The 13,847-nt window shown below is 42.8% G+C and overlaps 1 protein-coding gene across 2 annotated transcripts in view; it reads right to left on the reverse strand.

Moving 5' to 3' along the window:
• CALN1 (calneuron 1) overlaps window positions 1-13,847 on the reverse strand; it is a 182,897-nt gene that overhangs the window by 143,425 nt on the left and 25,625 nt on the right. The window contains exon 2 of one of the 2 annotated variants that reach the window (XM_019545491.1): window positions 11,831-11,951. In XM_019545491.1, coding sequence (XP_019401036.1) covers window positions 11,831-11,951 — 121 coding nt within the window. Of the gene's footprint in view, window positions 1-11,830; window positions 11,956-13,847 lie in introns of both variants that reach the window. The other variant, XM_019545490.1, reaches the window with a different exon arrangement.

Consider the following 13,847-nt stretch of genomic DNA (forward strand, 5'->3'; position numbering starts at 1 on the left):
TTCCAGCCCTAGCATCTATGAATCTATGAATATTGTTGTGCGCCAAGGCTCCAAATATTATTAATTGTACAAATATTGCCCACCTTTGGGCAAAGCAGAGGCAAAGAAAGGTTAATGACATTCACGCCATCTGAAGAAAGAATTAGAAATAGGATCTCAGCATTTGGGTTCCCTGTCTGCAGCTGTAACTACTAGACTTCATTATTTAGGAGGCAAAAAAATTTATTTTTCATCCCTGCTTTACAAAAAGCACTTAAACATAATGGAGAACCAAGGTCTTGCCGTAAGCTTCACTAGTTTGGCGTGATGGCTTTTCCTATGCAATTAAAGAAAGTGACTTGGGGTTTTCTTATGGTTTGCTGCGACTTGATTAAATCAGACATGCTGGAAAACACGGTAAGCTAACTCAGCATGGCTAAAACATTGATCTCTGTAATTCTAAGGGGCACCTAATGGCAGACAACCCAGTGAACTGAACAAGCTAGGGCCAGGCCCAGCTAAGTAAAGGTAAATCATGCCTTCAAAGTATTAATTATTCAGAATAACACTAATTGAAAAAAGAAATGGGCAAAGCGTGATGGCTAACTGCTGCACCATGATGTATGTTACTCGAAGAAGCAGCACCGTGGGGATGGAAGTACTGCAAAGGTGCCTGTGACTAGTCACATCTGCAGAAGCACAGTCATTTGGAATAACAGTCACAAGCTGGCAGAGGGCAGATTCAGGCTAGATATCAGGAGGTGCTACTTCACGGTCAGGGTGGCTAGGATCTGAAAACAACTTCCAAGAGAAGTGGTGCTGGCTCCTACCCTGGGCATCTTTAAGAGGAGGCTAGCTGTACACCTTGCTGGGGTCGTTTGACCCCAGTACTCTTTCCTGCCATGGCAGGGGGTCAGACTAGATGATCTACTCAGGTCCCTTCCGACCCGAGAAACTATGAATTTAATCATTTATCATGAGACATGCATCTGAATTACTCCTGAGTCTATATGGCCTTCCTCATTTCATGTTTAATGCAGTCTTATTCTGGCCCAGAACTCTGCAGTTCTATATGCCAAGTTTAAGATCCAATTTAGTTTTAGTCCACTAGAGCAAAAGCACAGCAGTTAATGCATCTCACCCCAGACTCTTGCCAGTCTGCACCAGTTGACTGAGCTGTGGAGAGCTACCTGGTCAGGTGGACGGTGGAGTCAGAAGGGACCAGATAGGTCACTCCTTGTATACTATTAGCTATAGAAACTGGTGTGCCTGAATCACGCTAGCCTGATGGGTCCTGAGTGGACCGAGTGCAGCTGTGACTTGACTTTAAATCTGGAATTCTGGCTCCAAGGAGAGCTCTGCCTCTTTCATCCTCCTTTCTGTTCCATACTCACTGCACTTTGTCTGACCTTCCCAAATCCACTCCGACTGCCTCAGCAGCAGCCCCAGGACTCGATGAAGAACAGCAGGCCCTGAGTAACAAGACATATGGCTGGGCATTTAATATTGCTCTGAACAAGAGGAGTAACAACGCTTCCGTGGACCACAGAGGCAAGCAGTTTCTCCTTTTACGTTCCACAGGCATGACTCCATTAAATGCCACTAACTTCAGTGAAGCTCCACCTGATCTGCAGCAGTGTATGCAAGAGAATAATCCAACAAAAGTTAGCTAATCTGCAATGACAGGTTTTATCGGTATTGTTCTTTCACTAATGGAGAAAGACGGCACAGAGAGACCACTCTGCAGACTTCCTTAAATACCTTTGGGCAAGACATTAAGGTCCAGAACCTATCTGAACTATTGGGTATCTAAGGGCTGTTTATGCATCTTAGTGCAATCCTATTCTACCTTGCTAGAGTCCCTGAAAAATCATTCCTTTTGTAATGCACCTTCCCCTTAGCCTGAAGACTGAGTCACAAGAAGTGGCAAGTACCCACTCAACTTTAGCATTAATGTTTTTTCAGGGGCTTGAGCAGAGTAAAAGGGGATTCACACTTTGATACCTAAAAGGTGGAATTGGTTACACAAAGCAACCTTGTGATTCAGTGGTACCTGGCCCTAGTCAGAAGGAAACAAAGATGGATGACAGAGGGGAGGTTAAAAAAAAACCTAACAAAACAAAACAAAAAACCCAACCATCTCCTTCAGTGTTTTCATAGGCTGCTCCTTACAACCATGACCAGATGGCTTGAGAAATCCGTGACCTGCAGCAATCCCAGCCATTGCTGGCCTAGGAAGCGACAGATCTGAACCAGGAAAAAAGGTACTCTACTCAGCACCTATCAGTACAACCCACAAATAATTCCCAAATAATTATAAAGAATGCTTTGGAAGCATTCACCTACAGATGGCCATACCAAACAGTCCTGTACAAAGGACTCCATTCCCAGCTAAACATGCTGGTGTGTCCGAAGGTCCCGGGAACAGGAGAGGAACGTAAGGATGTGGACAAGGTGGCATTAAAATCTCCCTTCTTTGCACATATTCAGGGGCCTAGTACCCAGGCCTTATGGGGCATGGGATGCAGAGGACACAGCAGCACAGGGTGCCACTGCCAAGCTCCAAGCCCATCCCAACCATCTCCTTCACTCTTGGCAGCTCTGCACTAGCAAAGAGACCACCTGCACAGGATGTATTCTCCCAAGTGATGGGTAGGAGACTTAGTATAAGACCCACTGAATTTAAAAGAACAATGCATGCTCAGTGATGGTCTCTGTTAGTCCAGCCAAGGCTTTAAGAATAAGGAACTGTAAAGAACCTAGAAAATTAATGGCCTAGATTAAAAACTTGCATAAATAATTAAAGGTCCATGTTAAAATTGTATCATTGTGTCACTGAAGATTTAAATGACTTTTAAAAGCATGATTAGAATTTTATCTGAATTTGCCAAGCTGCAGTTCTGTACCATGTCTTTGGGTGAGGCAGATAGCGGGTTATCTCATCGCTCCAAAGTCAGGCAAGCTTAAAAACTAGCTGGGTTCATTTAAAATAATTCAGGGGGAATGCTTGCACGCAACAGCTCACGTCGCATTAAGGAACAATCAACATCTCCAGAATGCTTTTCCACGTTCACGCCCAGTTCCACAGGGCTGCTTTCTCGTGTGATGCAGAGATGAAAGAAGCACAGATACTGAAGAGTGAGAAAAAAAGGGCATATTGCAAACTTCAGAGCTCTTGAAAATGGCCTTTCACACAGAGGGTTAACAAATTCTACCTGGCGACATAAAAGGCTCCTTCTTTGCTCTCTAGAGCAGACCAGCTCTCTCGTAAAAGTCCCTGTTCATGCCCATTGCTGAGGATATCTGAATATCTGACACTAATTCAGAGATGGATTTGGTAGCCGTGTTGGTCCGAGACAAAAAAGAAATGCAAAACTCTAGAGGTCTTGGTTCAGAGATGATACCTTTTATTAGACCCACTAAGAAATCACACAAAAAAAATTATTGCAGAAAAAGATCCTTTTTTGTGTGATTTCTTAGTGGGTCTAATAAAAGGTATCATCTCTGAACCAAGACTTCTAGAGTTTCGCATTTCTATCTGACACTAATGACACTCAGATTTGTTCACTGACCAGCCAACGCCAATAAATTCTCAAAAATGTAGCCAGAGTTCAAACATAACTTCTTTAACGGCCATCCAGATGGTATCCCTAACCATCCTAATTTGTTGGCAACCGCTTGTCAATTTATTAATACTCTCTTTGTAAGAACTCTCCCCTTGGATATAGCCGCGACACGTGTTACTGTATTTTCCTTTTACAATACACTGCTGGGGCAGTAAGTCAAGGCTTTACAGTAAAGGATTCTGGTGAGAGGTAGAGGAGTAGTTCTGCAAAAAAAAAAAGAAAGCATCTCCCCACTATTTACTGCAAGGCCTCTGCAGTATATGAAAGCAGTTAGGTTTGCCCCTAAATCTTAGCACCTGGCAATGCTGTCCTAGCCTGGAGCCAGTACTTCGCAGTTTCCACTCTAGCCTTTTACTGCTGATCTACCAACTAACCTTCTCACCTGACAAAACATGGCACTGGCTCTCTAGATGCTGTGTTTCCTGATGCACCACAGCAGCTACAGCCTAAATTCAGAAGTGAGATTTCCTACCAAGCCTTTTAACCTGCTAGAGTCATTGTTACAAGGCAACATGCTGGCTTTGTGCAGGTAAGCGACTAGCCTCACCTGCAAGTAGCAAGAACTGGCTACTCATTTTGGCTAAGTGACTTCTACAGGTCCAAGTGCTAGTAGACATCCTATTCTGGGACAGAATTCAAGTCCCTGAGCAACCACTGGAAAAAGGTGATGGAGAGAGACCAAAAGAAATTTGGCTAGCAATGGTGTAGCACACAATTTCATTGCTGTTCCATGGCAAGATGGACATAAACGGTTACGCATCAGAACGGAAGTTTAACACTTTCCACTGAGCTAAGTTAATGGAGAATGAACAGATGATAGGGACTGAAAGGGACCTCACAAGATCATCAGGTCCAGCCCCCCTGCTCTAAGGCAGGAAAGATTTCTGTGTCCAGTCGTCTTTTATTTGGTACACAAACATTAGAGAAAACCAAAGCCGCACCAAAATCTACAGACTCCATCTTAAATTTCTAGAGAATAAGAGAAATTGAGGCAGTTAGAAGTACCATGAATGACTGAAATGAATGCTCAGCATCTTCCACATCAGCATACAGACTAAAAAAGCCAGTGTCGCTCTCAAATAGCCTCTTCCAGTAGGCACCAATTCTCTGAGCTTTTAGGGAGCCAACATGCATCTCAGCGAAATAATCCATATTATGCAGAGTTTATTAACACTACACCTCTATTCATGATTTTCAAATGGAAGTTGTTGCAAACCTGAAGCAACTGGATTCTTAAGAAACCCACAATATAATTAATACATATATATATCTTTATAGATATCCACGCATACCTATTATATATGTGTATATATCCCCACATATTATATATAGATATATATATCTATATCTATCCACACACATATTATATACCTATATATACACACGTATATGTGTGTGTGTGTGTGTGTGTATCCCCACATATTATATATAGATATCTATATCTATCCACACACACATATTATATATATATATTTTTTTTTTGTGGAAAACTAGAATGAGACGCTCAAGAAGATATAGATACCCTGAGTTTCAGTCTGAAGGAGAACCTGCATAATGGAACTGTGACTTTATATTCATTGACATGAAACATTATTTAAAATACAATTTAAAAACTTAAATTATTCCATTTGCAGTCCTGATCATTCATGACGGAGATTCATGGATAAACTCCTCTTTTAAAAGCATTCAGAGAAAGAGAAAATGAGCTTCATACAATTTCATCTACTTAATTAAGAGGCTGCTCCTAAAGCTCACATTGAAATATGGTCCTTTGAGAAACTGCTGTGTTATTGCCCTCAATACAATGCATCCAAGTCCCTAATCTAAACACCTGTCTTGAATGCAACGTGAGTTTGGACAGCATCCCAGCCTTGCTTCTTCCAAGAGCAGCCTTAGAAGCCCAACCTCACTTACTGCTGTCTTTCCTCTTCTCTCTCTGCTCCCACAGGTGATTCCTTCCATGGGCAGAAGGCTGAGGCCCTGGACAGTTTGGGTTTGTACAACACAACCAGGAACAGACAGACAAGCAGTCAGGCCAGGACAGGTAAACACCAGCAGCTCCTACTGCACCTCAGGGAATAGGTAATAGCCTGCTTACCTTCAGCATACTGATATATCAGGATGAATGCAGACAGATAATGCCTAAACTGGCATAACTTATACAGGTGGAGTTCCCCCCACCCAATTCTTTCACGAGTAATGCTCTACTGAATGGGGCAAAGGTCTCCCCCATTTCAAGGTGTGTGTCACCTGTCTGCTTGGTTTTTTTTACTGTAGTGAAAGGCCAATTATGCCAACACAAATGTGTTGTCTGTCCTGATCCCGGAAACAGCAGGCTCTTTCAAAGCCAGAATTAACCCTGATACAAGAATCAAAATCAAGTAACTAGTAAAGACTTATTCCCATTGAGATTTCACCCTCCCCGATTTAAATGCACTGCTTCTCCAAAGCATTTAGGTTTCAGCCTTACACGAGACACATCCACAACTGTACTGTGTAATCAGTTTGGTCCGAGACTGGGGAAAATCTAACTCTTCCTCTCATCAACCCGTACTCACCAGCCATGATGAAAATATCCACAAAACAAGAATGCCACAAAAAGGAATTTTTTTAAAAGACTCACTTTCAGAACAGAACGACTGGGACTGTTGCTATGTTCACAATCTCCACTAGGCAAGAGCCTTCATGTCCCAGCCCCACGATGAAAGAAATGAGTTGGTCCAAATCAGCAATATGTTTCAGCAGTGCAATGCATCTGAGCACCTGTTTAGTGTGTGTAGATGAGTAGCAATGGTACTACAGTTAAGTATATGGGTAAGCACATTGTGAAATCAGAATGCACTTCTCAGGACATTTATTGCATCCAATTTAAGAATGGAGTTTCTTAAAACCACCCACAATGCCTCATCTTAAAAACTATGGGCATCTGTCTAAAGTTAGGTGTCTTGCTTTGATAATCATGCTTGTAGTTTCAACTCCGTCTCGCCAAGATAGCCTGCTTGGTGGTATAAATCACCATAAACTTAATGCCTTACCATGCTGCTATGTCGTTGTCTCTTCATAAATGGCTATTACCTCAATACATTCTCAACCAATTTTTCATTGCCTGGATTATTGGCACATGGGAGCCAGTGGCTAATTCAAAATCCATATGGACGTCATTTAACCATGCCCTTTAATCATTGCATGAGCCATTTTCCAATACATTCTAAAGCTGCTAACTGTTGAATTGTATGTAGCAGGCCCAACAGAAAATGATCTCGTTAAAAGCCGCTTCTGCAGGCACTGCTGCCATTCCATGTTGGGGGGGGGAGTTTGCACACAGAAGGTTGGCAAAGCAAGTGCTGTGCTGCAGGCAAATATCAGAGCACATGCATCTTAAAATTTTAACCAAGTAGCTCTTAGGGAAGGCCTCATGTTCAGGGAAGGCCTCCCTTTGAGAACCATCTTACCTGGAGCTTATATAAACTGGGGATTTTCCCCAGTTACAGCCATTCACATGGCTGCATCTCTGCAGCTCCAATGCCATGACTCCTGCCAATGGAGCTTCTTCTGGCTTTTCTTCAAAGGGCTGCACCAAAGCAATCAAGCTGCTTCCCAGTAGCACAACTGGGAAGGGAGAGCAGGGCATCAGCCCCAGCCACCATCTACGAGAGGGTGCCAGAATTACCACCCGCCTCACAGAGACTTTGCCAGGGCAGGAGGAGCACCACAGTGCTCAGCCATAGGAGTCAAGCAAACAGCTGCTCACCCAGAAGGAGGCCAGGGGGCAAGCAGAATGATGCCCCCCAGGGGAAACTCTTTGCCATGGCAGGCACAGCCCTGAGCCTGGTAGTGTAGCTGCGGCAGGAAGGGGGGTGAATGGGATACCAGGGGACAGCTCTCGCAGACCCCACACTGCAGGGCTGCTGCAGCCGGTTTGCAGCAAGCCTGTCCCCTAGTGCCAGCAGCTCTATCACCCTCCCGCACCTGCTCTCTAGTGGTCTGCACAATCCCCTCTCCCGCACCCATCTCAGGTGCTGAAGGAGCTCACTACACCTCTGCTGCTGTCTGTCATCAGGGTCACATCACAACGTAGACAGCAACATCTCTCAGGCACATCTAAGAGATTTATAACAGAGGGCATAGGGCCTCCAAGTTCCAAAGTATTGATGCAGCACCCTGGATCCAGCTCCCTTGACTTCAGTGGGATCTGCGCCAGCCTCCTGGTTACCATGACATCTTTCTGCCCTAATTAGCTGCTGTTCTAGTTTAGATTTGGGTTTACTCTGGGAGACCCTGTTACTATGTTTCCACAAACTCTACCTGTGATGCACATGCTTTCTCTTTAGGTGATATTTCTCAGACTCTTACTATGGAAACATTTCTGCCTTCTGACAGTACCCTTTACATAGTGCCCGTGTGGGTGGATGACTCAAACTTGCAATGATGATTCCATCCACTGATTTTTATTTTTTTATTATTATAATAAAAAGTATTCTTAGCAATTTGTAAATGTGAAGGCAAAGGCCAATTTTAAAAGGAATCTGCAAACCACAAAATACATACAAATAGTGCTAGGAGTCTAACATGCACTGGCAACAGCCAGGAAATTCACAGGTAAGCAGTTGCTGTAGCCCTAATTTATGCTCTCATGCCTTGATTTTGCTGAACATATGGCACATCACATTCATCTGAGAGCCCTGCTATGCCTTCTAATCCCCAAAAGACGCTTATGGATGGCATGTCAGTCCCAACTTTGTCATCTACTCGGCGGTACAAAGTTTAATGTCACCTAATGTAGCTTTCCATGACTTACTTTCCTTGGCGACTATAAGAAATTCTAAAAAATCCTTATGCTACTCAGGGATCACCAACAGCAAATGACACTATCAGGAACAGACAAACAATCCACGGAGCACCAATAATCAACCTCTTTCCCTTGCTGCCAGGACAGGATTTACAGCAGAATAAGGGGAAAGGACCATTTAAGGTAGACAAATGCCTGAGAAGTACGAAGAGAATGACTAGTCAGAAGATAAGCAAACAAAGTGCTTGGACAGGCAGTCAGGCTACTCATAATATTCACCCTAAAACCCAGATTCTTTGCATAGCTTTACCCTTTCTTAAAAAAATATGCAATTGGGAATATTTCTGGATGTTCAAATTGTACTGCACTGTATGAGGCCATGGACCCCATGACAACACCAGGCTGTATTAAATGCAGTAGCCCTCAATACAAATAATGCTCTATTCTCTTCTGCATAGGGCTTTATTCTGTTCTTATCACTCCAGTATCCCAGAACATACCATTTCAAACATCCTTTACAGAGCAGGATTAAGAAAGATACTGTAACTGCTACAATTATGCCAGAAACCCTGACAGGACAGCTAGATATTTGGACTCCGATTTTACAAAGAGTCTTGTATACAATTCACATTAAATTCTATGGGAGGTTCAAACCTTTGACGATTTAACATGTACGACTTGAATTCTTGAGGCACTGGAGGAACCAAGAATTGCATTGAAAGTCACTGTCTCAATCCCACAGATTCCTTTCAGAAGTCTACATTATTAACTTCAAATGAAAAAGCATCTTAAAACCTCCATATGGCTCTCATTAACGTCTCCAGCTCAGTAACACTTGCTAAGAATGCAAGCTCACTGGTGCACAGATGATTTTTTTTTCTGTTTGGTGATTTGTAAAGCATATAGTACAGTGAAGACCTGACTGGGCTCCTAGATGCATTACTATACAAATAAGAATTATTAAGGGGTTTTTTAAATCAACAAGTCACAAAAAAATTCAGTTTTTGAGGAAACCATTACCACCTCCTAAACTCTTTTGTACTGCTCTGCTTAAACGAACTGAAACAATTTAGCACCAATTCTGTGTTTAAGGAAAACAATAGCACCGGGTAGAGATCATTTTGGTAAGCTATGAACTGGAGCACACCTTCATGGAAAAGCTCTAAAGCCTTTGAAAACAGGCGTTTGCAAAGCAAGAGGCGCTCAAAAAATTTAACTGAGTTCTAATGAGACGTCGTTCTCCAACAGCTAGAAAATAAATGGCCAATTAATGAAAGAGCTGTCACTGCTTTATTGAAGAACGAGTGGGGTAATCTTTGTGAACAGAAATATGTGGCTTTCCCGTGCAATAGCACAGTGACAAGAAGGCACAGACTGCGTTAAACTGACTGGGTACTCACATTCACAGTGATTGCTACCAGTTGTGTTAGGAGCCTCCCAAAAAAAACATTCATTTCACATTCATTACCAGCAACGATACCCTGCAGTTCAAGTTCGGATTTACTCTCTTTAGATAAAGCACGTTCACCCCCTGGGCTGAAATCCACAATGACCAGCACCCTGTGGAATCAGAATGAAGATTCCTGGAGTTACAACTTGCATTCATTTGACCCTTAGAAAGTAGGGCCAAATTGCACAGACAGTAGATTGAATGGGCAAGCAAAAGAAATGGTGGCTTATACCCAAATTTATACTCTCCCCTTTTGCTGTCTGATGTACGGATGGTTTCCATGTGCTGTATTAACAGCAGCTTGCTACAACAAACTACAGTTGCATTTGAAAACACAAGTGAGGCACAATATGAGCCCTGCAGTGTCCTGGACATTCCCCCTTCTTCTATACAGGCTCCCTTTTTTGGGAAAATCCTATCTACAAAGAGAACAAATGGCATAAAATGTCCACTGTCACCATTTGAGCATGCTTACAGCAAGGTTATAACTTCCCACACCCACTAGCACACACCAGTTTAAATCAGCTTCTTGACAAGCATCTGCAAGTTGTAGAAGTTAAAAATGGGCGCACTGTGATTACAGGGTACATAAAACATAAATCTTTCACAGCTGCATTTCAAATCAAGTGCCAGACTTAATCCGCTGCCATCTTGTCTGCATTGTGCTAGCCCATCTGATTATATACTCTGAGAGTATTTAAACTTTACTTAGCAATATCATTTTCCTTATTACAAGCTGCAACACATGGGGCAGCTCATTTGCAAGAACCAACCAAAAAACTTTCATCCAAACCTCAGCTGCACATAACGAGGATGCAGAACTCTACATTCATGAGTCCTTAACTGCATTTTGAGCTAAACTGTATTTGAAGTGTTTTACAATGTCATCTTACTTTTAAGACTTATAGCAAATTCCCATGGGGAGGGGAGAGAGAAAGAGAGATAGAAAAATATTTTTTGCTTCTTTCTTTAAATTCACATAGAACTTGCAAAATCAATCACAAGAACAAAGAAGACTTGCTAAGTCATGTAAAGAAAGGTCTGATTTCTCCACAGAACAGGTAAACCATGGGTAAAAGTATCTGGCTTTCTTCCATCTTGCCCCAATCCTATTCCACATTTTTTTTTCTGCCTAGTTCCACTTCCATGCTCATTGACTCGTTAAGTTCTCTGCAGAGACCACCAGTGATGACTGTGGCTTGTACAAAGCATCCACTGGGTAGTGAACCAAGTGCTTCAATTTGTTCCACACTGTTCATAGAATAGCCATAACACAGTATGTACTTGGGCTTCGAAATGACCTGGACCAGACACAAATCAATCACAAACACAGAAATCACCAGCCTGCATAAGACCAGGAATCCCCCCCCCACAAAAAACTGGTATCTTAACCAGGATGACCAGGATCAGATGCTTCTGGGGAAAGCACAATAAACTTTGCAACAGGCAATCTGCAGGATAATTTACCCAACAAAGGAAGTTTCTCATTAAACCCTGAGGCAAAGGCTGGCTCAGCAAAAAATCACCTGCCTGAAGTACATTTGACTGCTCTTTACCCATAACCCAAGATCCGTTCAACTTCTACCTATATATCCATCAAGTTATGCAGAGATCTAGACAAAAAGAAGTCTCATTGCTTAAAGGTTATGTATAGCTAAGGTGAAAACCTGATTAGGAAGAAGGATCCCATGCCGGCAAACAACAAACAAGTCGTCTTTTAAAGTTAGACTAACTTTCTCTCTACAATAGTTTCATTCTTTCAAATGCTTGTCTAAGTTCCACTACTAGAAACTAAGGTCAAAAGCCAACTTTGGACCTTAGCCTTTCCCCTCATCTTGTATGTGTTGAGCTCTCCCACTTTTCCCATTCATTCTCTATTTCACACTTTAAATGGCTTTCAAGTTGTTTTAGGATTGTACTGTTAATAAGAACGTAGGCCCACTGTCTTTTACCAGTTATTAATCTCCCCTCTGAAGGGCTCCTTACCATCCAGTTCCTCCACAGAGATGTTGGCTAGTTGCTCGCTGTCACTACCAGCAGAGAGCGACCGGTTCAGGTAGTTCCCCTTGTACAACAAGCCAGCCGTTACATGGTGGAATGGCATCTTCTCCCTGCACATGGGAAATCAAAAGAAAGGTTCATTATAATTCTTTGTCCGTGCCTTCTTTCTAGAAAGCCATCAGCTGCCATTGAAAAAGCAAGAGGGCTGGAGCCTTCTACATCTCAGAATGATGATTGCTCATGGAAGCCAAGTAAATGACTGATGGATTGCAGGTTTAATTTAGTGTCTGTCAGTAGCTGAACAAATAAGTGTCTCTTCTTTCATTAAGAGCTGATATAGAAAGAAAACTGATGTCTAGAAAAGTAATAGACCCCAGCACATACACACCAAGGTAGTTCAGGTTAGAGACCTGGTCACTTGATAGAAATGTGCACAATACAAAAAAAATCCCAAACCCTACAATGACAAGTCCCAAGAAGTCAGAGCGGGTATTTAAAACTTCTGGTGTAAGGGATCAGAATACGTCATTAGCAGTAATTTTAACTGCACCCAAGTCCCTTGACAGCTTTGACTATCTCAGCCAAAAAACACTAAGACTAGTGCTGAGGTCCACGAGTAATATCCACCATCATTTAGGTAGGGATGAACCTCCCTTTATAATCAGCCGCCATTGAAGGACAACCATCTTTTAAAGTAACACTGTTTCACAAAAAAAAACCTATGACAGAACAGGAGCAAGTTTGCCATAACCAACAGAAAGGAGAGAAATGTATATTATCTAGGCCCTCAACAAGCTTAAATCAACAGAGTAGCGGTGCACGTACATCTAGAGCCGTTTCAAAAAGACAGCAGCTGTCACGTTCTAATTGTTACGTGCAGACAAGCCAGGATGGTATAAACATAGCAAAGCTGCTCCAACTTTAAGACTGCATGAAGCTGCATCCTGGCTAGGACAAAAGACAAAATACGTTGGCCAGGGCACTGGTATAACATATTGAGGTAACAGCACTGACTTACACAAAATGATACAAGTCCCTTTTAATAAAGGGCATCAGTGGAGTCCAAACTTTTGGGCAGGCATGGCACAAATTAGCCCCATACTCTGTCCAGGTGCCCCTCTGATTCCCTTCCCCTACCCAATCTGTTGCTCTTTTTGCTCTGTGCCCCCTGTGATCTGCTGCTCTACTTCCAGCTTCCTTCCTCGTGCTCCCTGCCCAATATGCTACTTTGCTGCCCAGGGCTGGACACAGGCGTGGGCAAACTGGGTGGCCACCCAGGGCCTGGACAGAAAGGGGGCCCAAAAATGGTATTTTTTAAATTACTATCATCATCATCTCTGGTGATGAGGACCCCCAGTACTAAAACTTTGCCTGGGGCCACCAGGAGTCTAGGTACGCTGCTGCTGCTCCCTCCCAGATCTGCCGCATGCCACACACACAGGCTGCCCATGCCACACGTTGGCCACCCCTACGCTATGTATTGAGTTCTTATGCCTCTCTTTCACGACTTGTTCAAATCACATCATCTCTACAATCATGAGAGAAGAATAGGTTTCTATGGCGTTGAAGAAATAAGTAAGTGCTACCTGCTGCAATGGCCCAGCTTCTCTACCACCAACACTTGCGTTGTAATGACAAGGACAATCTAGTTTGCGGCACCATCATATGTTCTTATCATAGCCCGTAATAAAAATACAGAATTAAGACATGGCATAAATGACTGCCAGCCTCACTGAGTTGGTAGAAGCTTTAATAGCCTCACACCAAGACCAAGGCAAACTTGATACATGGACAACACAGGGCAAACAAACCATCTTTGTTTCCTGGCCTTACTCTGCACAAACATAGCAGCACTCTTGCTGTAATTATATAAATAAATCCTAACGGTATTTTTATATGGAAAGTGGTTTCTGCAGCAGCACATCAAAAACCAGAAATAAGTTTCTCTTTTTCATTAAGCAAGTCTATTATTTCTCAGCACTTAACAATGAATGCATTTCAC

This window comes from Crocodylus porosus, unplaced genomic scaffold, assembly GCF_001723895.1.
Source record: "Crocodylus porosus isolate Cpor-Errol unplaced genomic scaffold, CroPor_comp1, whole genome shotgun sequence".
Lineage (NCBI taxonomy): Eukaryota > Metazoa > Chordata > Crocodylia > Crocodylidae > Crocodylus > Crocodylus porosus.